At 45.7% G+C, this 26,646-nt stretch overlaps 2 protein-coding genes across 3 annotated transcripts in view; both read right to left on the bottom strand.

Moving 5' to 3' along the window:
* The window catches only part of NDNF (neuron derived neurotrophic factor), a 57,885-nt gene that overhangs the window by 17,408 nt on the left and 13,831 nt on the right, over positions 1-26,646 (bottom strand). For both annotated transcript variants that reach the window (XM_030189284.1, XM_030189285.1), the window contains exon 2: positions 5,876-6,064. In XM_030189284.1, coding sequence (XP_030045144.1) covers positions 5,876-6,063 — 188 coding nt within the window. In that variant the 5' untranslated portion in view covers position 6,064. The remainder of the gene's footprint in view (positions 1-5,875; positions 6,065-26,646) is intronic.
* Positions 6,693-26,646, bottom strand: part of LOC115459461 (TNFAIP3-interacting protein 3-like) — a gene marked incomplete at its 5' end in the record, with an annotated part of 87,263 nt that continues 67,309 nt past the window's right edge. The window contains one exon of the mRNA XM_030189283.1: positions 6,693-6,832. Within this exon, the coding sequence (XP_030045143.1) occupies positions 6,693-6,832 (140 nt within the window). The remainder of the gene's footprint in view (positions 6,833-26,646) is intronic.

Raw genomic sequence — 26,646 nt, 5'->3', positions numbered from 1 at the left:
CCAACTTAACCCCCACTGTCACTCACCACAGGGAACCACTTTATCTATGCAACATCTCTGCCAAACCCTTCCCTGGGCAGGTCTCCCAGAGTCACTCTCCGGCCCACTGGCAGAGGCCTCCCTCCCCCCAGGGCCTCTGGAAAAATCTGTTACTGCTGGCTTAGTAATACCTGTATCAAGGGGTATTACATGAATAAGGAGCAAAACCTGAATAGTGGGAGCCAGTGCTGTTCCTTAAGCAACAGTGTAGCATGAGTAAGCTGGCAATCCCGAGAGCAGTGAATTGCAGTAGTCCAAATAAATTAAGACTAGGGTATGTATTAAAGTCTTTCCTGCAAACTCATCCAGTAAAGGTCTCATTGAACGAATCTTACACAGTGCTAGAAAACTACTTAGGTACACAGATGTGGAATGCATTACCAAACCCACCTCCTCGCTCCCCCCGTTTTCTATTTCTGTTGATGGCTCTCTCATTCTCCCTGTCTCCTCAGCTCGAAACCTTGGGGTCATCCTTTGACTCTTCTCTCTCCTTCTCTGCTCATATCCAGCAGATCGCCAAGACCTGTCGTTTCTTTCTTTACAACATCCGTAAAATCCGCCCCTTTCTTTCCGAGCACTCTACCAAAACCCTCATCCACACCCTTGTCACCTCTCGTTTAGACTACTGCAATCTGCTTCTTGCTGGCCTCCCACTTAGTCACCTCTCCCCTCTCCAATCGGTTCAAAACTCTGCTGCCCGTCTCATCTTCCGCCAGGGTCGCTTTACTCATACTACCCCTCTCCTCAAGACCCTTCACTGGCTCCCTATCCGTTTTCGCATCCTGTTCAAACTTCTTCTACTAACCTATAAATGTATTCACTCTGCTGCTCCCCAGTATCTCTCCACACTCGTCCTTCCCTACACCCCTTCCCGTGCACTCCGCTCCATGGATAAATCCTTCTTATCTGTTCCCTTCTCCACTACTGCCAACTCCAGACTTCGCGCCTTCTGTCTCGCTGCACCCTATGCCTGGAATAAACTTCCTGAGCCCCTACGTCTTGCCCCATCCCTGGCCACCTTTAAATCTAGACTGAAAGCCCACCTCTTTAACATTGCTTTTGACTCGTAACCACTTGTAACCACTCGCCTCCACCTACCCTCCTCTCCTCCTTCCTACACATTAATTACTACTACTACTACTATTTAGCATTTCTATAGCGCTACAAGGCATACGCAGCGCTGCACAAACATAGAAGAAAGACAGTCCCTGCTCAAAGAGCTTACAATCTTATAGACACGAAATAAAGTAAGCAAATCAAATCAATTAATGTGTACAGGAAGGAGGAGAGGAGGGTAGGTGGAGGCGAGTGGTTACAAGTGGTTACGAGTCAAAAGCAATGTTAAAGTGGTGGGCTTTCAGTCTAGATTTAAAGGTGGCCAAGGATGGGGCAAGACGTAGGGGCTCAGGAAGTTTATTCCAGGCGTAGGGTGCAGCGAGATAGAAGGCGCGAAGTCTGGAGTTGGCAGTAGTGGAGAAGGGAACAGATAAGAAGGATTTATCCATGGAGCGGAGTGCACAGGAAGGGGTGTAGGGAAGGACGAGTGTGGAGAGATACTGGGGAGCAGCAGAGTGAGTACAAATTAATTGATTTGATTTGCTTACTTTATTTATTTTTTGTCTATTAGATTGTAAGCTCTTTGAGCAGGGACTGTCTTTTCATGTATGGTGTACAGCGTTGCGTACGCCTTGTAGCGCTATAGAAATGCTAAATAGTAGTAGTAGTAGTCTCTTGTAACCAGAGCTAATATTGTGATGTCATAATGCCTCAGTCCACCAATAAGAGCCAACCTCATCAGTGATGTCACAATGGCTTGATTGTCCTATACTTGGCTCACTTTTATTACATAGCTCTTTGAGCAGGGACTGTCTTTCTTCTATGTTTGTGCAGCGCTGCGTACGCCTTGTAGCGCTATAGAAATGCTAAATAGTAGTAGTAGTAGGAGTATGAAAGCGACACACGACCATCAAACCTTCAAGCGAACTTTAAAGACCTATCTGTTTTGTATGGCCTACTCTATTGATTCTAATTAAATGCCATGTATTTTATTTCTTATTTCCTTGTCCCTCATTGTACCCATTGACCCCTACCTTATCTGATCCTTTTTTCTAATTATATTTGTTTATAAGCCACCGTACTTGGCGTCCACCAGCCTTGTTCGCAGCAGTCTTTTGGATGTTTCCTGTGGGGGGGGGGGGGGGAGAAGAGGGTAATCCCACCCGCTGACACTTTTCTTCCCCAGGTGAAGGCACTGAGTGCCAAGTGAGTAGGGAACCAAAGGAGATTGCCCTTGGGAGGCTCCAGTTACGTCAGGACCTAGATCCAGGAACGCCCTGAAGGGGGCGCTACACCTTTCTCTGCAGGTCAAGGCAAGTTGTAGCCCACTAAACTAAGGTTCCTGACTGTATAAATTGCTCGCCCAGGGCTAACTGGTCATATTCAGCAGCAACTTAACTGGATAGAACCACTGAAATGCCCAGTTAACAGCCAAGCCAAAACCGGCAATTTTATGGGTGTTCTGGAGGCAGAGTCAGCACAGCACTTCACCGAATATCACACCTAGGCAGCTGCCTGTGCCAGAGGCATTGAATATGTGGGCATAAAGCTATCAGCCATCAGTGAAATGCTGACCGCAGTTGGTTCAATATAAGTACATAAATACATAGGTACTGCCATACTGGGACAGACCAAAGGTCCATCAAGCCCAGCATCCTGTTTCTAACAGTGGCCAATTCAGGTCACAAGTACCTGGCAAGATCCCCAAAAAGTACAATACATTTTATGCTGCTTATCTTAGAAATATGCAGTGGATTTCCCCCAAAAGTCCATTTTTATAACCCTGCTAAGCTGACTGCTTTTACTACATTCTCTGGCAATGAATTCCAGAGTTTAATTACACATTGCGTGAAGAAATATTTTTTTCTGATTCGTTAAAATTTACTACTTTGTAGCTTCATTGCGAGCCCCCTAGTCCTAGTATTTTTTGAAAGAATAAACAAGTGATTCAAATCTACCCGTTCCACTCCACTCATTATTTTATAGACCTCTATCATATCTCCCCTCAGCCGCCTTTTCTCCAAGCTGAAGAGCCCTAGCTGCTTTCCTCAAAGGGAAGTCGTCCCATCCCCTTTATCATTTTCGTCGCCCTTCTCTGTACCTTTTCTAATTCCACTAAATCTTTTTTGAGATATGGCGACCAGAATTGAACACAATATTCGAGGTGGGGTCGCACCATGGAGCGATACAAAGGCATTATAACGTCCTCATTTTTGTTTTCCATTCCTTTCCTAATAATACCTAACATTCTATTCGCTTTCTTTGCGGCCCCTAGGTTTGTATCTGAGGCAACAGAGGGTTCTGTGACTTTGCCCAACGAGCAGCAGTGGGATTCAGAAACTGGCTTCCCTGGTTCTCACTCCACTGCTCTCCTTCAGCTGAAGTCTGGACCCGAGACAGAAGGTTTTTAAAAACAGGCAGAATGGTCCTTGTAAAAGGCACATGTGTTTTTCCACCCCCTAAGTGTAGGATCAGAAAGACACACAGTTATGAGGACAAGAAGGAGAGAGAGAGACGGCAGGTCTGACGCAAAGAAGAAGCTAGGGTGGCCAGCTTATGCCCACCCAAATGAACCTCAGACCCCACCAAACAATCAGTTCTGTCTATGCCACTGGGATAAAGACAGAGGGATTAATATCCAAAGAGGTTTAACTGGACAGGAGAGGCTCCTGCTGAGCTGGCCGGCCACCGATATTAGTGGATAGAGGTACTAAATATCACCACTATGGCCATTCCCTAACCAGCTAGGTTAGAGGTGGTCCAGGGGCAGGGGTGTGCTGGTAAATTTTTAACAACAGGCTCTTTCTCCGGACGTAGCCAGCTCTGCTGTCGGAAGGGCCAGGAGTGGCCGGGGGTGGGGGGGAGCAACACTTGCCTCTCTCTCCTTCCTCCCTCCCTTCGTGCGGGCACGCTAGGCATACCTTTGCTGGCAGCCAATAAATGGACTGCCACCACTCCCAACGTCTTGCTCTGAGCAGCATGCTGGAACTTCTCTCACATGCTCGAGAAGTCCCAGCCTGCTGCCAGAGCTAGAAACAAGGAGCGGGGAGCAGCAGTAGTCTATTTACATGGCTGGCAGGGCTCAGCATCCTCACCAGCAAAATAACAGATAATTCAGAAGGGGGCCCAAGCCCACATTTTGGGAGCCAGTTGCTAAAGTAGACATGGAGAGCCCTACTTTAACAACCGGCTCCCAAAATTATTCAAAACTTAACAACCGGCTCTTGCGAGCCTATGAGAGCCTGCTCCAGCACACTACTGTCCAGGGGTGGAATTTGGGCGAAGCTGCAACTTAGTTATCAACTAACTGGGATTGACTATCCGGGTTTAGTTCAGCCCTTCCCCCTGCAGGCTGAATATTACCCCAAGGATACCTGAAGAAATGCACAGGCCAAGAAGTTTCTAAAGAAAGAAGATATGATATTATTTATTACATTTGTACCCCACATTATCCCACCTTTTTGCAGGCTCAATGTGGCTTACAGAGTAAGGTTCTGATAAAGTCAGTACATGATTTAAATACAGTTGATCATAAGCTGAGGTAAAAGAAGATTTAGATAGGTGGATGTTGGGTAGGTTGTGTGAGAAGTGTTTTAGGTGTGCTTGGGTGGTTTGGGGGATGATTTGTATCATTGAGGGTGACTTTTGTAAGCTTTGTTAAAGAAGTGTGTTTTCAGAGCTTTGCGGAAGCTGGTTAGGTTGTTCATGGATTTCAGGGCCTTGGGTAGCGCATTCCAAAACTGTGTGCTTTTGTATGCAAAGGTCGTAGCATAAGCCTGTTTGTATTTCATTCCTTTGCAGCTGGGGAAATTCAGATTGAGGAATTTGCGGGCTGATCCAAAGAGCAGGTGAAAAGTCTGAGATTGAGGGAAATGTGAGTGAGAGGTTTGCCTTTTACCTTTTCTGAAAGCACAAAGGTGTGCATTAGGATAGCAGGAGGACCATCCAGAGGGAGTGGCAAAAGCGAGGCCTGCTCTAAGACGCGACGGCATCGTGATTGAACATTACAACAGAAAAGTTCAGGATACAGAAACCCCCAGAGAGAAGTGCACGATAGAGAGAGGGGTGAGATACTGAGGAGACGGGGTATAAATAATGCTGAATTATCCAGGATTTTTCAGTGCAACAGAAGTTGCATAATCAGGGGTCAAATAGAAGGATCAATGAGGTTAGACTCAAGAGTAACTTCAGGAAACAGCTCTTCACAGAGATGATGCTGGATACATGACATGATCTCCCACGGGAGGTGATGAAGGTAAAAACCACAGCAGAACTTAAGAAATGCTGAGCTGTGTGAAGGAGATGAATCAGTCTGGATGCCTGCAGTAGGGAAAGCGACTGGGCCTTATGGTTATCAGCTGACGTTTGTTACTATGTCGGTAGAGCTTGCTGCCATATTTATTTCTCCACATGAGGCTTTTCCTGCTCAGGTCTCTGTAAGTCATTCCAAATTCGAACTCTTATCACTGGTCAGTAAACCAGAAGCAGCAGTGGTCTGTGTGTGGTAAACAGGGCTTTTTTTTGAGGGGGTACTTGGGGGTACTGAGTACCGGCACCTTTTCCACTGTCTGCTAAAATTGACCCATGGTTCCCAAGTTTCAATGAAAGAGCTCAGGCTCTACACACCAATTCTGCCTTGTCATAGATTCTGTGACTGGTTGCAGGGGGGCCTGGCTATTGTGGAGTGGGTCCCTCAGTGATCACCTTACTCCTGAAGGGTGGCCTGGCATTTGAGTACCGGCACCTTTTTTACTAGTAAAAACATACTGGTGGTAAATACCTTTTTGGGTTGTCCCTGAAGAGGAAACTGCTGATTTCAGCTCCGTCTGGGACTACAGAAGAGTCATGGAAAAGGGTGTTGTCCCTGATCTGCATCTGGAACAATTCCTCATCCCTGGTGGGTAATTTCTGGGTGTGAGAGCCGAACGGCAGCAGCAGTAACGTCAACCAGCAGTGAACGGAGAGCATCCTGCAGGGTGAAAGAACAGAGGCCTGGGTTAGAGGGGTTGAGGGACACAGGGGAAAATGACAAAAAAAAAATAAAAATGCCCCAGATAGTTTTGAATGAAAGTTATGACACTGTAGGTTCTTATTGAAGCTGACAGCCCAAAGATGCAGAAAGAAAATGCAATAAAGGTATTATCTTTATTCAGCTGCGGATTTAAAACAAATTAACAAGGGGTGACTAATCCAGTGTATGCAATTATGAAGAGGGTCTGGGTTTGATTCCCAAGCCAGGACTCCGGTCCCTAGTCAGAAAGGGCTGGCAGCATTCACGGCCCCCCATGGAGAGCCAAAGCCATTGCTTAAGAGTGACACCTAGTGGCTGGATTTAGGGTCCTGGAAGAAGTCTGTTGTCTGGCCAGGGACTATTTGTTATTGCATATTTCTGGGCCCAGTGACTTGGAATAAATATATATAGTAAAATCCCTGGGTAGTTGCAAAAGAAGGGGCTCAAGGTGCCTGATGCCAGCCCTGGTTCTGATCGAGCTGGAAACACAAGGACTCTGCCAAGCTAAAAACCAAACAGATCAACCAAGAGAAAGAAAAGAAGATGAATAGGGGCAAATTCCTGGCGACTGCGGAAATACTGGCTTTTAAACACTCATTGTGCAGATGTTCTTGGTGACTGTAACCTTTAACCTTTCTAGGGTTTCCTGATAGATGTGGATACCCCAAAGCTTGTACTGAATGATGGACCCATTGATTTTATACCAAAATTCATTACTTATATTACCTACGAGTAAAAAAACAATAAAAACACAAACTTAAACATCCCCCTCCCTAGGCTGACCAAACTCTTACTACTACTACTTAACATTTCTAAAGCGCTACTAGGGTTACGCAGCGCTGTACAATTTAAACGAGGTCCCTGCTCAAAAGAGCTTACAATCTAAAGGACAGGTAAGCAGTCAATCAAATGGGGGAGTGTAGGTTTCCTGAATAGAGGTATGTGGTTAAGTGCCGAAAGCTACAGTGAAGAGGTGGGCTTTGAGTAAGGATTTGAAGATGGGCAGGGAGGGCGCGTGGCGTATGGGTTCGGGAAGTTTATTCCAAGCATAGGGTGAGGCGAGGCAAAAGGGCCAGAGTCTGGAGTTGGCGGTGGTGGAGAAGGGTACCGATAGGAGGGATTTGTCCTGTGAGTGGAGGTTACGGGTAGGAGCGTAAGGGGAGATGAGGGTAGAGAGGTAATGAGGGGCTGCAGATTGAGTGCATTTGTAGGTTAGTAGGAGAAGCTTGAACTGTATACGGTATCTGATCGGGAGCCAGCGAAGTGACTTGAGGAGAGGGGTGATGTGAGTATATCGGTCCATGCGGAAGATAAGACGCGCGGCGGAATTCTGGAAGGATTGAAGGGGGGGATAGATGGTTAAGTGGGAGGCCAGTGAGTAGTAGGTTGCAATAGTCAAGACGAGAGGTAACGAGCGAGTGGATGAGGGTTCGGGTGGTCTGTTCAGAGAGAAACGGGTGAATTTTGCTAATATTATAGAGAAAGAATCGACAGGTCTTGGCTGTCTGCTGGATATGGGCAGAGAAGGAGAGGGAGGAGTCAAAGATGACTCTGAGGTTGCGGGCAGATGAAACGGGGAGGATGAGGGTGTTGTCAACAGAAATGGAGAGTGGAGGAAGAGGAGAAGAGGGTTTGGGTGGAAAGACAATGAGCTCTTTCATTAACTTGTTTACGCCTTTCAACTGCCTCCCCCCCCCCCCCCCCCCCCCCCCCCGTGTCCCAACTGATTGGTCAGAGGTTACTTGGTTTAAATGATTTGGATTTGAGGTCCATGTTTGGTCTTAATCAGTCAACTAAATCCTTTTTTTCCCCCAAAAGAAAGCAGATGCTGAAGCTGGGCAGTTTTACCAACCTGCACTAAAACCTACACTATATCCACAGGAGCTCTGCTGTGTGCTGAGGTGGAAAAATGGCCCCATTGTCCATTTTCTCTATTATTGGCCATGCACTATTCTTCCCATTAGCACATGGGAAATCTATAAACACAGTGGAAGGACACTCAATTACTTATTTATTTGTTACATTTGTACCCCGCATTTTCCCACCTATTTGCAGGCTCAATGTGGCTTGCATAGTACCGTAAAGGCGTTCGCCAGTCGGTTGATAATAAATACAAGGTTATATTGTGGTTGAATGAGGTAGTTGTGTATCAGGCATCATGGGGGTCAAAGGGTATTGTCCAGTACAATCATTGGTTATGTTGTGTTGCTGGGTGTAGGGATTTACGTTGGATCGGTGGGGTAGGTAAGCCTTTTTGAAGAGGGTGGTTTTTAGTGAAGTTTAGATGGTCATGGATTGTTTTCATGGCTTTTGGGAGTCCATTCCATAGTTGTGCGCTTTTGTAGGAGAAGTTAGGTGCATGGGTTGTTTTGTATTTGAGTCCTTTGCAGGTTGGGTAATGTAGGTTTAGGTAAGATCGTGATGATCTGATTCTGTTCCTGGTTGGTAGATCTATGAGGTCTGTCATGTATCCTGGAACTACGCTGTAGATGATTAATTGAGGCAATTTACATATGACTATTTAGGTAACTTGCACTGTCTCTAGTGGGTTCCCAATCTTAAGTATATTGCACCTGGGGCGATGGAGGGCTAAGTGACTTGCCCAGGGTCACATGCAGCTGCAGAGGGAATTAAACCTGGTTCCGCAAAATCTACAACCTGCTGCACTAACCGTTAGGCCACTGTTGGAAACAGGATACGGGCTAGATGGACCCTCCTGACCCAGTAGGGTAATTCTTATGCACAATCCATCTTTAGAGTCCAGCCTTTCTCCTTGGGGGATCAGATAGGATGAGGTGTATCTTTCCTGAAGCTTCCCTCCTTGAGAAATCAGGAAAACGTGTGTCTATCCTTTGAGGAATTCTGGGAGAGCAGTGGCTTCTTTTCTTGTGCTTCAGGAAGGCCTGTACTCTTCCGTCCTTGGGATTCAAGAACATAATAGCATAAAGGATGACAGAGATAAGGTTCATTTGGGAAAAGGGGGAAGCACTGTGAGTTGTCCTGGAAAGTAGTGATGATTTCTAGCCAAAGACATACCTAAGATTGCAATGAAGCAGGAGGAACTGCCAGGGCCAGAGTAGGTGTCTGCCTAGGGCAATGGTGTGGCAGGAGGCAGCACTTTAAAGCTGCTCTCCAGCATTGCTGGAGGAAAGGCTAATGAGGTTAGGGCTCTTCAGCTTGGAAAAGAGGGGGGGGGGTATGATTGAGGACTGCAAAATCCTGAGTAGTGAATTGATTTTTCACTCATTTAAAAAGTACAAAGACCAGGAGACACTCAATGAAGTTAGAACAGAAGAACATAAGAGTAGCCATACTGGGTCAGACCAATGGTCCACCTAGCCCAGTATCCTGTTTCCAACAGTGGCCAAGCCAGGTCACAAGTACCTGGCAGAAACCCAAATCGTGGCAACGTTCAATGTAGAACCCCAAAGAATAGCAAGATTCTGGAATCCTAAAGCGTGACAAGATTCCATGTAGAACCCCAAAGAATAGCAAGATTCCGGAATCCTAAAGAGTGACAAGATTCCATGTAGAGCCCCAAAGAATAGCAAGATTCTGGAATCTCAAAGAGTGACAAGATTCCATGTAGAACCCCAAAGAATAGCAAGATTCCTGAATCCTAGAATGACAAGATTCCTTGTAGAACCCCAAAGAATAGCAAGATTATGGAATCCTAAAGGGTAACAAGATTCCATTCATAATCTCAGAGTGGCAACATTCCATACAACAAATCCCAGGGCAAGCAGTTGCTTCCCATGTCTGTCTCAACAGCAGACTATGGACTTTTCCTCCAGGAATTTGTCCAAACCTTTTTTATACCCAGATACGCTAACTGCTGTTACCACATCCTCCAGCAAAGCGTTCCAGAGCTTAAGTATTTGTTGAATGAAAAAATATTTCCTCCTAATTGTTTTAGAAGTATTTCCATGTAACTTCTTCGAGTGTCCCCTAGTCTTTGTACTTTTGGAACGAGTAAAAAATTGATTTGCTTCTACTCGTTCTACACCACTCAGGATTTTGTAGACCTCAATCATATCTCCCCTCATTTGTCTCTTTTCCAAACTGAAGAGCCCTAACCTCTGTAGCCTTTCCTCGTACGAGAGCAGTTCCATCCCCTTTATCATTTTGGTCGTTCTTCTTTGAACCGTTTCTAATTCCGCTATATCTTTTTTGAGATGCGGCAACCAGAACTGAAGTTACATGGAAATACTTTTAAAATTAATGGGATCAAAAGGAGATGCTACACACCTTGGGGTAAGCAAAGAAAAAGTAGACGTGGAACTATTATTTTTATTAACTACTACTACTACTACTTAACATTTCTAGAGCGCTACTAGGGTTACGCAGCGCTGTACAAATTAATAACTAAGGACGGTCCCTGCTCAGAAGAGCTTACAATCTAAAGGACGAAATGTCAAGTTGGGTAGTCTAGATAAAAGGTTAGTAAAAAGGATCTCGAAATAACTGTAATGTTTCTTCCCTAAATGTAAAAAACAGAAGAGAGAAAGATTATTGTCACATGGTATAGAAAGAGGAATAATTGGACCTTATCAGCCCTGACCACAGTCTGCCCCTGGGGTAAATAGTAGGAGTGTGATTTCACAGTGGAAACTGGGGGTTACAGTAACATTTGCTCTGGGGCTGGTAACTGGGAGGCTTCTTATCAGTGGAGGAACCCGACTGTCTTTTTCTGTCATCATTTGCTGTATTATTATGTTTCCCAGGAAAATGGTAACAGGACCTGATACTGTGTACGTCTGTGTAAGGGGAATGGGGAGGGGATTTGATCTGGCAATTTCCACATCAAATCTTTCTGCTTCAGATCAGCTGGAATGACAAACTGGATCTAGTTCCGTAAACTTCTCCGCTGCGGATGTCCTGAAAACCTGACTGGCATCGCTTTCCTAGATTATAGGGCGGGATCTGCAGAAAGATCTGTACAACAGCTCTTTGGAGATGGGAATGGTTTGCCTTACCCAGGTGGTGGGAAAATGAATGTACATTCCCTTGAAAGAAAGGAGGAAATATTTTTTTACGCAATGAAAAGTTAAGGTCTGGAACGCTTTGCTGGAGGATGTGGTAACAGCGGTTAGCATATCTGGGTTTAAAAAAGGTTTGGACAAGTTCCTGGAGGAAAAGTCCATAGTCTGCTATTGAGACAGACAGGGGAAGCAACTGCTTGCCCTGGGATTTGTATTGTGGAGTGTTGCCACGATTTGGGTTTCTGCCAGGTATCCTGCTGCTTTTAACTCCTAACCCTTACTCACTTGCTCAGTACCCATATTTTATCATCCCCACCTTAGTAATTCCCTTATCTCTTATTTGTCCTGTTTGTCTGTCCTAATTAGATTTTAAGCTCTGTCGAGCAGGGACTGTCTGTTCATGTTCAAGTGTAAAGCACTGTGTACGTCTAGTAGCACTATAGGAATGATAAGTAGTAGTAGTAGTATCTGGGTTTTAAAAAAGTTTGGACAAATTCCTGGAGGAAAAGTCCACAGTCTGCTATTGAGACAGACATGGGAAGCAACTGCTTGCCCTGGGATTTGTAGTATGGAGTGTTGCCATGATTTGGGTTTCTGTTAGGTACTTGTGACCTGGCTTGGCCACTGTTCAGAAAATAGGATACTGGGCTAGATGGACCATTGGTCTGTCCCAGTCTGGCTACTCTTATGGACAAGTTCCTGGAGGAAAAGTCCATAGTCTGCTATTGAGACAGACATGGGAAGCAACTGCTTGCCCTGGGATTTGTAGTATGGAGTGTTGCCATGATTTGGGTTTCTGCCAGGTACTTGTGACCTGGCTTGGCCACTGTTAGGAAAACAGGATACTGGGCTAGATGGACCATTGGTCTGTCCCAGTCTGGCTACTCTTATGGACAAGTTCCTGGAGGAAAAGTCCATAGTCTGCTATTGAGACAGACATGGGAAGCAACTGCTTGCCCTGGGATTTGTAGTATTGAGTGTTGCCATGATTTGGGTTTCTGCCTGGTACTTGTGACCTGGATTAGCCACTGTTAGAAGCAGGATACTGGGCTAGATGGACCATTGGCCTGACCCAGCATGGCTGCTCTTATGTTAGGTTTTTATGTATCTAGAATTCAGGAAGCTGTAGGATCTGACACAGGATGGTTTTACCAGAGGGATATTCCGTCAAACTCTCTGGGTGAAGAGAAAATTAGATCATGCATAAGCACTGGGTGTGATTTAGTTGGGTTTCATCAAAGCTTTTGATACAGCCTGGGGTGTGGGGAGGGGAAGGGGGATCCTGAGATGGTGAAAAGCTGGTCGACTGACAGACAACAGAGAATGGTGGAAAATAGTGATCTCGTGAGGAAAGAAATGTGATTAGTCATGGGGCTGGTTCTATTTGATATATTTGTGAGTGATATTGTGGACGGATAATAAAGAAAAGGTTATTTTGGGTAAATGACACAATGGTTTGCAGCAAAGTAGAGATCCCTGAGGGAATAGCCAGGCTGAGAACTCATGTAAGTAAATGCAAAAAGTGATTGAATGATGGGTGGTTAAGATTCAGTGCAAAAAGGTGCAAAACTCCAAGGAAAGTGCATGGGGGAGGGGCAAGGATGACAAAAAAAAAGGAGAAAGTCCTTGGGGTGATAGTGTTTCATGATCTCGAAGTAGCACAGACGTTTGATAAGGAGGTAGCTGCATAGACAGAGGTGGTGATGCCTCAGGACAGGGCATCAGTGAGCCCCCTCCCCTGAAATACTGTCTCCAGTGCAGTGCTGTTCATTTCAGCTATGCACAAGAAGTTCCTTTTTGTTTATTTTTAATAAAACACTTGAAATTTTAAGAAAGCAAAGTCTCTTGTAGACGTTCAGCTCTTTAGTAATACAGTGAATACGTGAGACAGTATTATTTCTGGGATAAAATACTAAATGTTTATTTCTTATACTTCATCATTCATGATGTATTGTAAGCCACATTGAGCCTGCAAAGAGGTGGGAAAATGTGGGATACAAATGCAATAAATAAATAAATAAATAAAATGCATTGAACTTTTTCAGGATCTTAGAAACATAGAAACACGACGGCAGATAAAGGACATATGACCCATCCAGTCTGCCCACCCTCTGTAACCCCTAATTCTTCGTTTTCCTAAGCGATCCCACATGCTTATCCCATGCCTTTTTAAATTCTGGAGCAGTCCAGGTATTTGTGACCTGGATTGACCACTGTTAGAAACAGGATGCTGGGTTGATGGAGCTTTGGTCTGTCCCAGTGTGGCAATATTTATGTACTTATGTACCAGCATTAAACCTCTGTAGTACATAAGAACATAAGAATAGCCCTACTGGGTCAGACCAATGGTCCATCTAGTCCAGTATCCTGCTTCCAACAGTGGCTAATCCAGGTCACAAGTAGCTGGCAGAAACCCTTTCCATACATAGAGCATTAACTCTATCTGTGTTGTACCTCTCCGCATTCCTCTGATATTACTATAATCTATCAATCAATCAGCTCCCTTTTCTATGTCCTTAGCTGTGTAGTTTGCCCTGGTATCAGGAACCAGAAGTCTCTCCCCCCTTCCTGTTTATCTACCAGCATGTCTGTCTCCTGATTCCTGTTTTAATCTGTCTCCTCTCCCTTAATTCTCTTTCTCTTCATCTTTCATCCAAGTGGGATGTTTCCTTTTGAATGCCATAACAAGAAATATTCAAATCTGGTGTTTATAGAGCCGTAAAATGTAACCCATAATTCTACAGAGATCATAAATCAAAGAGCTGGATGCCCCAGGGCAGCTGAGCTCTTCCCCCCTTTCCTGAGTGAAATCACTACTGCGTCTATTTTTAAGAAGGGACGACTGACCACATGGTGCACCTTTTTCACTATTGTAACTACACCAGTGAGATTTGTTCTTAGTGAAACTGAACTAAAGCCTTATGCACAGGTCTCGCTGAACTGCTGAATCAGCTGCTGGTAGGAAAAACCCCTTGGCTTGATCCCAGTTACAAAAGATTAGCCCATAGGGCTGGACTCCTGAAGGCTGAGTCCTCTCATCCCAAAGCTTAATGATGGGATTATGAAGCAAAGCCTCAATTAAGCTTAATGAATTCACTTTAAAAGACTCTTTTCCCGGCCACATGACAAATGCTTTCTGGAGCTGCTGCTTCTCACTTATTTCAGAGGCTGAAGCTTTATTCTCCACTGCTTCCAGATGCTTATTGCTACCCTCCTAAGGACTAGTTATTTAAAGGAACAAACATGATACTTCAATACTTTAAAGCCAATTTAAGGGATGTGACAGACAGGGATGCTTCAGATGGACAGATCCAGAAGAGAAGTGATGTCTGACTCTGACAGGGAGCAGCAGCTACTACTGCTACTACTACTTAACATTTCTAGAGCGCTACTAGGGTTACGCAGCGCTGTACAAATTAACAACTAAGGACGGTCCCTGCTCAGAAGAGCTTACAATCTAAAGGACGAAATGTCAAGTTGGGGCAGTCTAGATTTCCTGAGTAGAGGTGTTGTGATTAGGTGCCGAAAGCGACATTGAAGAGGTGGGCTTTGAGCAATGGTTTGAAGATGGGCAGGGAGGGGGCCTGGCGTATGGGCTCAGGGAGTTTGTTCCAAGCATGGGGTGATGCGAGGCAGAAAGGGCGGAGCCTAGAGTTGGCAGTGGTGGAGAAGGGTACTGAAAGGAGGGCTTTGTTTTGAGAGCGGAGGTTACGGGTAGGGACGTAAGGGGAGATGAGGGTAGAGAGGTAAGGAGGGGCTGCAGATCGAGTGCATTTGTAGGTTAGTAGGAGAAGCTTGAACTGTATGCGGTATCTGATCGGAAGCCAGTGAAGTGATTTGAGGAGAAGGGTGATATGAGTATATCGGTCAAGGCGGAAGATAAGACGTGCGGCAGAGTTCTGGATGGACTGAAGGGGGGATAGATGGCTAAGTGGGAGGCCGGTGAGGAGTAGGTTGCAGTAGTCAAGGCGAGAGGTAATGAGAGAGTGGATGAGAGTTCGGGTGGTGTGCTCAGAGAGGAAGGGGCGAATTTTGCTAATGTTGTAGAGGAAGAAGCGACAGGTCTTGGCTATCTGCTGGATATGCGCAGAGAAGGAGAGGGAGGAGTTGAAGATGACACCGAGGTTGCGGGCAGATGAGATGGGGATGATGAGGGTGTTATCAACTGAGATAGAGAGTGAAGGGAGAGGAGAAGTGGGTTTGGGTGGGAAAACAATAAGTTCAGTCTTGGCCATGTTCAGTTTCAGGTGGCGGTTGGACATCCAGGCAGCAATGTCGGATAAGCAGGTCGATACTTTGGCCTGGGTTTCCGCAGTGATGTCTGGTGTGGAGAGATAAAGCTGGGTGTCGTCAACATAAAGATGATAGAGGAAACCATGAGATGAGATCAGGGAGCCTAAGGAAGAGGTGTAGATTGAAAAAAGGAGGGGCCCAAGGACAGATCCCTGAGGAACTCCAACAGAGAGCGGGGTAGGGGAGGAGGATGAACCATGAGAGTGTACTCTGAAGGTACGATGGGCGAGATAAGAGGAGAACCAGGAGAGGACAGAGCCCTGGAACTCAAAGGAGGACAGTGTGTCAAGAAGTAGGTTGTGATTGACAGTGTCAAAAGCGGCGGATAGGTCAAGGAGGATGAGAATGGAGTAGTGACCTTTGGATTTGGCGAGGAACAGGTCATTGCAGACTTTAGATAGTGCCGTTTCTGTCGAGTGTAGGGGGCGAAAGCCGGATTGAAGCGGATCGAGGATGGCATGAGTGGAGAGAAAATCAATGCAGCGGCTGTGAACGGCACGTTCAAGTATCTTGGAGAGGAAGGGTAGGAGGGAAATGGGGCGGTAGTTGGAGGGACAGGTAGGGTCAAGAGATGTTTTTTTGAGGAGTAGTGTGACCACAGCATGCTTGAAGGTGTCCGGGACTGTTGCAGTGGAGAGAGAGAGGTTGAGGATATGACAGATGGTAGGGGTGATAGTAGGAGCGATGGTGTTAAGTAAGTTGGTGGGGATGGGGTCTGAGGAACAGGTGGTGGATTTCGAGGAGGAGAGGAGATAGGCGGTTTCCTCTTCGGTGATATCAGGAAAAGAGGAGAAGGAGGCCTGGGTTGGTTGGTTGAGAGAGTAGGTTATAGGATGAAGAGGCGGAGAAGGTTTGGTGGTGAATTCGAGGTTGATCTTCTGGACCTTGTCACGGAAGTAGTCGGCCAGAGATTGAGGAGAGAGTGAGGGGGGGTGGGAGCAGAGGGCACTTTGAGGAGGGAGTTGAGGGTGGTGAAGAGACGACGAGGGTTAGAGCTGAGGGAATTAGTCAATTGGGTATAATAGTCCTGTTTGGCGAGGAATAGGGAGGATTGGAAGGAGGATAGCATGAATTTGAAGTGAATGAAATCAGTATGGGTGCGAGATTTCCTCCAGAGGTGTTCAGCCGAACGGGCGCAGGAGCGAAGGTATCGGGTGCAAGGGGTCAGCCAGGGCTGGGGATTGGTACGCATTGTGGGTCGGCAGATGGACGGTGCAAGGGTGTCTAGAGCAGAGGAGAGAGTGGCACTGTAAGTGGAGACAGCTTTGTCAACATATTCGGAGGACATGATGGAAGGGAGGAGATCAGAGATACTAGAGGATAAGGTGAGGGGGTCAACAGCTTTGAGGCAGGACCATGCCTAGGGTCTCTGGTGCCTCCCTGCAGACTATCAGTTGGCGCCCCCCCCCCCCCCCCATCTAGCATAAAATGGCATAAATAAGTAAATAAAAATAAACTTTTAACGTTGAGCACCTGATTATCAAAGTGGACATATTCCAAACACTATAATGAAAATAAAATGATTTTTTTCTACCTTTGTTGTCTGGTGACTTTGTTTTTCTGATCATGCTGGCCCAGTACCTGATTCTGCTGCTATCTGTCCTCTTAACTCCATTTCCAGATCTTCCTTTCCATTTTTTTTTTTACTTTCCTCCTTTCTTCTTCATTTCTTGCCTTACATCCGTAAGTAAAAGCTGGGTCCTCTGCAGACTGTCCAGTGGATCCAGCTTCTGCCTATTTTCTCCATCCATGTGCAGGTTTTCTCCCTTTTCCCTCATCTCATCTCCTTCCTCTCTCTTCCCTCCCCTCCATCCATGTCGATCATTTCTTCTCTCTCCCTTCCCCTCCATCTATCAGCATCGCCTTCCTCTGTCTTCCCTCCCCTCCATCCATGTCCAGAATTTCTCCCCTTCATCCATGTGCATCTCCTTCCTGTCTTCCCTTCCCTCCCCTCCATCCATGCCCAGCAACCCTCCTCTCTCCCCTGCCCCTTCCATCCACCATCTGCCCGTCTGCCCTCTCTCTCTCTCCCCTTCCATCCACTGTCTGCCCTTTCTCCCTGCCCCTTCAATCTACCATTTGCTATCCCTCTCCCCCCATCCATCCATCCATCCATCCATCCATCCATCCATCCATCCATCCATCCAAGATCTGTCCCCTCTCTCTCTCTGCACCTTTTTTCAGCCCCCAGTTCCAGCCCCCTTATCCCACCTGCCCCTTGTTCTAGCCCCAGCCCACATCTCCCACCTGCCCCCCCTTTTCAGCCCCCATTTTCAGCTCAACTCCCATCTGAGAAGCCCCCACCCCCTTTTCCCATCTGAGAAGCCCCCTCCCTACCCCCCTTCTCCCTATCTGAAACCCCCCTCCCCACCCCCCTTCTCCACCCCCCTTCTCCCATCTGAAACTCCCCTCTCCCATCTGAAACCCCGACCCGACCACCAGCTTCGTCCAGAGAGGACAGCCCTCGTCTCCTGGCACCTGCCTTTAAAGAAAAAGGTGTGAAGCGGCGTGGCAGGCAGCGCCTCGTGTCTGCCCTGCTTGTAAATGAAGTAAATCTCCATTCTCCTTCTCCTTGTCATCGTCGGGCCTTCACTCACTGGGTCTCTCCCTCACGGAAATAGGAAGTTACCTCAGAGGAGGGCGGGACCCAGTGAGTGAAGGCCCGACGACGAGGAGAAGGAGAATGGAGATTTACTTTGTTTACAAGCAGGGCAGACGCGAGGCGCTACCTGCCACGCTGCTTCACACCTTTTTCTTTAAAGGCAGGTGCCAGGAGACGAGGGCTGACTGCAGCACCAGCGGAGCACCCCCCACCCAGCGTTCGCATAATTTCAAAATCCTGCCCATCTCTAGCTTTCCCTCTCTTCGTGAGTTCGTTCGGCCTCAGAGTACCGCCTTCTGATGTCATTTCCTCGAGGGCGGGACTCTGAGGGAACGAACTCACAAAGAGAGGGAAAGCTAGAGATGGGCAGGGTTTTGAAATAATGCGAACGCTGCGACCGAGGTAAATTAAACATTTAAACCCCCAAGCGGTATGGCGGCGCAGCACTGCAGCGGCGCCCTTTAAGGCAGGCGCCCCCCTGCGGTGCTTACCCCGCTTACCATGTTGGCACGGCCCTGCTTTGAGGACATAGTTTGTCTTAGTGAACGAAAGGAAAGTTGTTCCTTCTCTTCGTAGGATAACAACTGCAACTCATGCAAAATTAGGGAGAGGTGGCAGCCTGTGAGGAGTGGGAAGGACACTGCATAAAGCAGTTATGATGGCATCAGCAGGTTATCAGATTGGTGCATGTGATCAGGGCCAGGTGCCTTAGGGTTATTGGTTTTTAGTTGTAGGCAAAATATCAAAACTGATGCCATGTGCCAAGCTACTGGTGCAACAGACCCTGAGGGCAGAAACTTTGTGCCCTATGAGGGCCCCATTCTAAGACTGCAGGAACTCTGCGCATTCAAGGTGGGTGACCCCACGCACTGGTACAACCACTGGCATTGCTACCTGGCTTTTCATAAGTACATGGTTTTATCCTATGCCTTCCTCCCACATACACACATATGCACACACTCACAAACACACATGCATATATACACGTAGACATACACACACACACAAAGGCACATATGCACACACACTCACAAACACGCATATACACACACACATACATACACACACACACACACACTCACAAACACGCATATATACACACACAAATACACACGCATACACAGGCACATGCACACACACTCACAAACACACATATACACACGCATACACAGGCACACACACACACACTCACTCACAAACACGCATATACACACACACACACAAATACACACGTATACACAGGCACACAAGCACATACACACACACACACAAAAAAAGGCACACATGCATATACACACTCACAAACACGCATGCATACACACACACACAAAGGCACACGTATACACAGGCACACATGCACACACACTCATAAACACACATATACACACACACACACGCATACACAGGCACATACACACACATACACATACAACCTATCATGTGGCTGCTGCTGCTGCCACCAGCAACCAACGTAAACTTTACAGGACCACAGGGGAGTGAAAGAGGAGAGGGAGCAGCGCCAGACCCATGAGGAGGGGGGACAGAGGAGAAGGAAACAGAGACTGGACCAGGGCAGTGGGGGAGGGGAGATGATGGCTCAAGAAGAGAGAGATACTGGACCCACATAGAGGAGGGAGGCACCAGATGCAATGTGATGGCGGGGGGGGGGGGGGGGGGGGGGACGCCGTCTAAGCAAGTTGGCTCAGGGCTCCAGTATCCCTTGAGCCAATCCTGACTTTTATTACATATAGTAATGATTTCAATTTATAGAGACATTTCTTTTTTCTTTAATTAAAGGGAAACGTTATCCATGTGGGCTCCTTGTTAAGACATGTTATTTTACTGTTAACCCCAGTTATTAGTAACAAGGTCTCATTGCATAAAATGGGACCTGTGCTAAAATAGCATGAATTAGTGGTAAAATAACCCATCTTAACAGTAACCCACGTTGATAACTTCTCAGTGTGAAGAGTTTCAGTCTGTGGTAACCAGACCTGATATTGTGATGTCATAATGCCTCATTCCACCAATAAGAGCCAGCCTCATCAGTGATGTCACAATGGCTTCATTGCCCTATACTGATATTGTCATGTCATAATGCCTCATTCCACCAATGCCTAAGAGCCAGCTTCATCAGTGATGTCACAATGGCTTCATTGCCCTATACTGAGATTGTCATGTCATAATGCCTCATTCCACCAATGCCTAAGAGCCAGCTTCATCAGTGATGTCACAATGGCTTCATTGCCCTATACTGATATTGTCATGTCATAATGCCTCATTCCACCAATGCCTAAGAGCCAGCTTCATCAGTGATGTCACAATGGCTTCATTGCCCTATACTGATATTGTCATGTCATAATGCCTCATTCCACCAATGCCTAAGAGCCAGCTTCATCAGTGATGTCACAATGGCTTTATTGCCCTATACTGATATTGTGATGTCATAATGCCTCATTCCACCAATAAGAGCCAGCCTCATCAGTGATGTCACAATGGCTTCATTGCCCTATACTGATATTGTCATGTCATAATGCCTCATTCCACCAATGCCTAAGAGCCAGCTTCATCAGTGATGTCACAATGGCTTTATTGCCCTATACTGATACACCATGATACACGCCTTTGTCATTTCATGTTTTGACTACTGTAACTCTGTTTTTTGTGGAATCTCCTCTTCTTTGCTCCGTAGATTACAAACTTTGCATAACTCGGCTGCTCATTTCTTATGTAAGGCACATAAATATGGCCATAGTACTCCTCTTTCTTCCATTACATTGGCTTCCAGTAAAGTTGAGATGCTTGTTCAAAATTTTATGTCTGGCCCACAAAGATCTTCACCTTGGCACGCCAGCATATCCTGCTCCTTTGTAACACCACACACCCTCTCTTGTGCCCTTCGTTCACTGGATTCCCACCGTCTGGTTCCTCCTCGCCCAAGATTGCCCAATACGAGTCCACCTGATCATCTGCTTTCTATCCTGGTCTCTTCACTTTGGAATTCACTCCCTCCTTACATACGTTCAGAACTGTCTTTTATAAAAATTTAAGATTTTACTCAAATCCCATTTTTTTAATAGCGCTTCTAAACCTCCATAGTGGTGTTCTGGAGTTTCATGGTGAACTGTTTGTCCCAGCAGCATACCTATGTGTGTCTAGCCCCCACTTTTTTGCTCCCTATTAAATATGTATTTTTCGTTGGCTGGTCTTTTTCTTTCCTATTTACCTTTGGCGTTCTTTTCATAATTCACTTTATACTAGTAATGCTTTTATTGTTAGCCACCATGGCCTACATTCAGAAATGGGAGGGTATCAAACATTTTAATAAACATAAACAATTCAGAGTAGAAGCAACTCATTGCTCCACGATTGAGTGATTGGCTCCAGAAGATGTGGGAAATCTACAAAATGGAATTTATTATGGTGGAATGAAAGAAGCATGTGGACAAGTCTATTCCAAGTGATGGGACAGGGGCGGTTGGTCTCTCCAGGACTCCCTCAGTTGTATGGTTATTACATGGGGTGGGTGGGGGGGGGGGGTGGAGAAAAGAAGTTGTGAGTGGAAGGTGGTGGAGGAAGGGCAATTCTGTCTACCTTTTTTTTAAGGTAGTCAAAGCGTGATAGGAAGTGGGTTGTATGAAGACAGTGTGAGGGGCTCCCAGTCCTGAGCATGATGTTAACGTGGGTCTGAGAGGCTATGGCACTGCTGCAAGGCTCCTCCTGCTCAGCTGCTTTTGTGGCCAGCTTTGATAGGTATCATTTTATTCAAGAGGTATGGGTGTGAATTGTGATAAAGTCACATGCAGGATAGTTGGGTTAAGGCAGTTTCAGTCTGAAATACAAGTCCTAGAAGACATTGCAGACAAGGAGCCAGGGTGTGAGATGAAGAACCCGGGCTGGACTCCTAGCTGCAATAGGAGAAGACATGGGTGTAAGCTGGCAGGACGTGTAGATTGGCTGCCACTAGGGGGAAAGAGAGATAGGAAACCCTGTGTGCAGGAGCTCATCATTAGTCTAATGCTCAACTCAGCTGGTATGGGTGTGGGGGAAGCTAATGGAAGGAGAATGATTGGTTGTGAGAGCAGAAGCCAGGAATTGATTAGGCGGGTGGGAAGGAGTCCCAGAGGAGAGAAGCAGTTGCAGGCTGAAAACCCTTGGGTAAGAGAGGTCCCAAAGTACTGAAGCAGGTTGAAATCCCTTGGGTGTGAGGAAGTCCCAAAAGTATTTGCAGGCTGAAAATCCTTGGGAAAGGGAGGTCCCTAAAGTATTGAATTTACCAGTAAAGCTGATGCAGGGTGAAATCCCTTGGGTATGAGGAGTCCCTAAAATGTTGAGCTCTCCTGAAGGTAAAGAGAGTAGAAGGTAGAAACTGCTGCTTTGTGATTTAACTGTGATGAGGAACTGAAAGGACTGCTTCTATTTGGAATTGAACTATTGTTTATTGTACACTGGATAAAGAGCCCAGACTGGAGCTGACTGTGAGCCTGTATTGAATCCTGGTATGTGCTGATAGCCTACTGCTTAAAGGGGACTATTTGCCACACACTTTCAGGTGGCTTACATGTGCTTAAGATGGAAGGTGAATGTTGCTGTTGGAACTGTGTATCAGGTCTACTAGAAACCTGCATGGAATAAAGTCCTTAAGATTGAAGTTGCTGGTGGACATTTATTTCTTGACTGTACCGGGAGCCTGTGGCTGGAGGAAATTGTTCTATCCTTGGCTGCACCTAGAGGTACCTGGTTACAGAATTTCCCAGGCACAGAAATTCACAGGGGAGCGGCTTAGTGTAATCAAAACAAATTTGCCTCCGAGACCCAGGCTTTTCCCTGTTCCTCAGAGGTGCCTACCTTCCCACCCTCCCTTTTAGTGGGATGGTAGTACGCGTATACTAGGCAAAACTGGGAAGTATTGCCTTGTCTTAGGGAGGGGGGAAACCTGAGTTTTGGAGTTATTTACAGTGAAGTCAGTGATGCAAGGGTATCAATTTGCACTCAGCGGTTTTAAGTCACTTGACCAGTATTACAACGTGAAGGTCCACGCCAACTCTCTTGGGTCCTACCTGTGGCAAGGCAGGGCCCGGGAGATCAATGGAGAATTACTGTAACTCTTATAGGCAGCCATTAGCTATCCAGCTTTATGGCAGCTAGTATGGAGGGGGAGGGGCTTACATAAGAACATAAGAGTAGCCATACTGGGTCAGACCAATGGTCCATCCTAGCCCAGTATCCTGTTTTCCAAACAGTGGCCAAGCCAGGTCACAAGTACCTGGCAGAAACCCAAATCATTGCAACATTCAATGTAGAACCCCAAAGAATAGCAAGATTCCGGAATCCTAAAGAGTGACAAGATTTCATGTAGAACCCCAAAGAATAGCAAGATCCTGGAATCCCAAAGACTGACAAGATTCCATGTAGAACCCCAAAGAATAGCAAGATTCTGGAATCCCAAAGAGTGACAAGATTCCATGCAGAATCTGAGTAGCAACACTCCATACTACAAATCCCAGGGCAAGCAGTTTCTTTCCATCTCTGTCTCAATAGCAGACTATGGACTTTTCCTCCAGGAATTTGTCCAGAGCTTTTTTAAACCCAGATATGCTAACCGCTGTTACCACATCCTCTGGCAAAGAGTTCTAGAGCTTAACTATTCGTTGAGTGAAAAAATATTTCCTCCTTTCCTTCAAAGTAAGGGAGCTATGTACCTGGGAGCAATTTATGAAGTCCACTGCAGTGCTCCCTAGGGTGCCCGGTTGGTGTCCTGGCATGTGAGGGGGACCAGTGCACTACGAATGCTGGCTCCTCCCACGACCAAAGGGCTTGCATTTGATCGTTTCTGATATGGGCGTCCTTGGTTTTCATTATCGCCAAAAATCAAAAACGACCAAGTCTAGGGATGACCATCTCTAAGGATGACCTAAATGTCAAGATTTGGGCATCCCCGACCGTATTATCGAAACAAAAGATGGACGTCCATCTTGTTTTGATAATGCAGGTTTCCCTGTCCCTCCACCAGAAGGTTTTGCGAGGACGTCCTCAGCAAAACCTGGGCGTCCCTTTCGATTATGCCCCTCCAAGTGATCCTCACATCCAGCTCTCTACAGGTCTAATGATTGAATCTCCAACTACAACGGCTGTCCTAACCCTTCCTTCCTGGGCAGAAGTCCCTGGAGACCAGGGGGCACTCAACGAAATTACATGGAAATACTTTTAAAACAAATAGGAGGAAATATTTTCTCACTCAAAGAATAGTTAAGCTCTGGAACTCGTTGGATGTGTGGTATCTGGGTTTAAAAAAGGTTTTGGACAGGTTCCTGGAAGAAAAATCCATAGCCTGTTATTGAGATGGACATGGGGGAAGCCACTGCTTGCCCCAGGATTGGTAACATGCTAGTAACTGGGTTTCTGCCATGCAGTTGTGATATGGATTGGCCACTGTTGGAAGCAGGATACTGGGCTAGATGGACAATTGGTCTGACCCAGTATGGCTATTCTTATGAGACACATCCTCAATATTTCATCCTGGCTACAGGATCACTTCCTGCCCCTCCACAGTGATGCTCAAGGAGGTTAGATGAAAAGAGGAGATGGGGTTAGCCTATCTAGTCCATTATGTGGGCTGAAGCCAGTAGGCTAAGCTTGCTGGCGGTTTGCCGGCCTTTTAGTTCACCCAAAACAATAGCAAAAGATTATTAGAAATAACGGTCAGCCTATGCCTGGTCCATCTGTTAAAAGTCTAAACCTGTTTCAGTTGGATAGGCAGTGCCTTAAAAGGTGGAAGACAAAAGGGTTTTTTTTCTTTTTTTTTTACTTATTTGAAAGTTTCCCATATGTAGATATAAATATCTTGAAATAAAAATTGAATATTACTAAAACAGCTTAAAAAATTATTGTAGCTGGTAGAAACAACAATTATAAGCTCTGTATTTTGTGCTCATTTTTCGACACTGTTCTAACTTCTATACAATACAGATGGTCAGTGAGGACCTCCTGTCCCGTTTCCTGATGGGTTCATCTTAACTGTTGTTGTAATCTGCCTTGGGGAGCCTGGTGTTATAAAGATGATGGAATATATTGAAATTAAATGGAAGTAGAATTAAACTCTCCTTTCATGGGGAATCACATCTTCATCTGTTTTGTAGAAGTTCCCATTTTAAATACACAAACGGATTATTCACTTTTGAGCATATTTCAGGGATAAGTGATTTTATAAGTCAAAATAAAAATAAACATTTTATTTCATGCAGATCTCTTTTGTTTAAACATAACTAAATGGGTTATAAGCCCCTAATATTTTCTTCTTGTGATGACTTATACTGTGCCAAAACTAAAAACTCTTATCTCTTCTATTGGGTCGATAATAAAAGGAACTCGTTGTGAACACTATCCACCCTAAAAGGTTGTTTTGTGGCTGTACATGAGGAATCGTGATACTGAATAAATAAGTATATGTTTGTGTCCCTAGTCATGCATCCAAAGGTTATATAATCCTTTCAAGAAATCATTTATCTTATTAGTGGAACATAACTACTACTTAACATTTCTAGAGCGCTACTAGGGTTACGCAGCGCTGTACAGTTTAACAAAGAAGGACGGTCCCTGCTCAGATGAGCTTACAATCTAAAGGACGAAATGTCAAGTTGGGGCAGTCAAGATTTCCTGAATAGAGGTGTAGTGGTTAGGTGCCGAAGGCGACATTGAAGAGGTGGGCTTTGAGCAAGGATTTGAAGATGGGCAGGGAGGGGGCCTGGCGTATGGGCTCAGGGAGTTTATTCCAAGCATGGGGTGAGGCAAGGCAGAAAGGGCGGAGCCTGGAGTTGGCGGTGGTGGAGAAGGGTACTGAGAGAAGGGATTTGTCTTGAGAGCGGAGGTTACTGGTAGGAACGTAAGGGGGGATGAGGGTAGAGGAATGGTATGGTCGCATTTTCAATATGGTAATACTAGGGCCCAGCTAAGGAACAGGTTATTTTGAGTTAGTCTTCACTGGACCAAACTTGCTTTCATTGTGCCATCACCATCTAGCTGGATAGGCAATGTCTTAAAAGATGGAGGATAAAGGATTTTTTGTTTTACACTTATACGAGATATTAGCGAAGCAAACTCGGGCTCAATGTGGTTACATTTGAAAATACAATGAGACAGAATAATAGAATTCAGTTATGTCATACGAGCAAATAGATGGATATGTCTGAAACCTTTAACAAAGCTCAGATTAGCATATATACCCAACTGGGCATTTAAAAGTCTGTCCTTTAATGATGCCACATGTTCAGAAATCAAAGCCATAAGTATAGACTGTTATTCAAATATTATCACATGCACACAGCAAAACAGGCATCCATCCATACATACACACATTACAAAAGTAAACAACAACTTCTACAGAGTACATCCAAAATTTAATTTTTATATTCCCATTTCCATCTTCCAAAATTCCAGACAGCAGATGTGCAGATCAGTAGGACCCAAAGCAGTTCAAAACAAGTGAACTCAGAAACAACTCAGTTTATACCTAACTGTTCAACCACTCTTTAAGAGTCACCTTTGGGTTTAAAAAGCAAAACCATGAGCATGTAAAGACGGTATAAATGAATTAAAACAAAGTTTAACGCAAATGCCCTTAATATGTAATACTTATTAGCAATAATGAAACAGTGATGGAATAT

This window comes from Microcaecilia unicolor, unplaced genomic scaffold (genome assembly GCF_901765095.1).
Source record: "Microcaecilia unicolor unplaced genomic scaffold, aMicUni1.1, whole genome shotgun sequence".
Lineage (NCBI taxonomy): Eukaryota > Metazoa > Chordata > Amphibia > Gymnophiona > Siphonopidae > Microcaecilia > Microcaecilia unicolor.
This window is presented reverse-complemented; position numbering and strand designations above follow the sequence as displayed.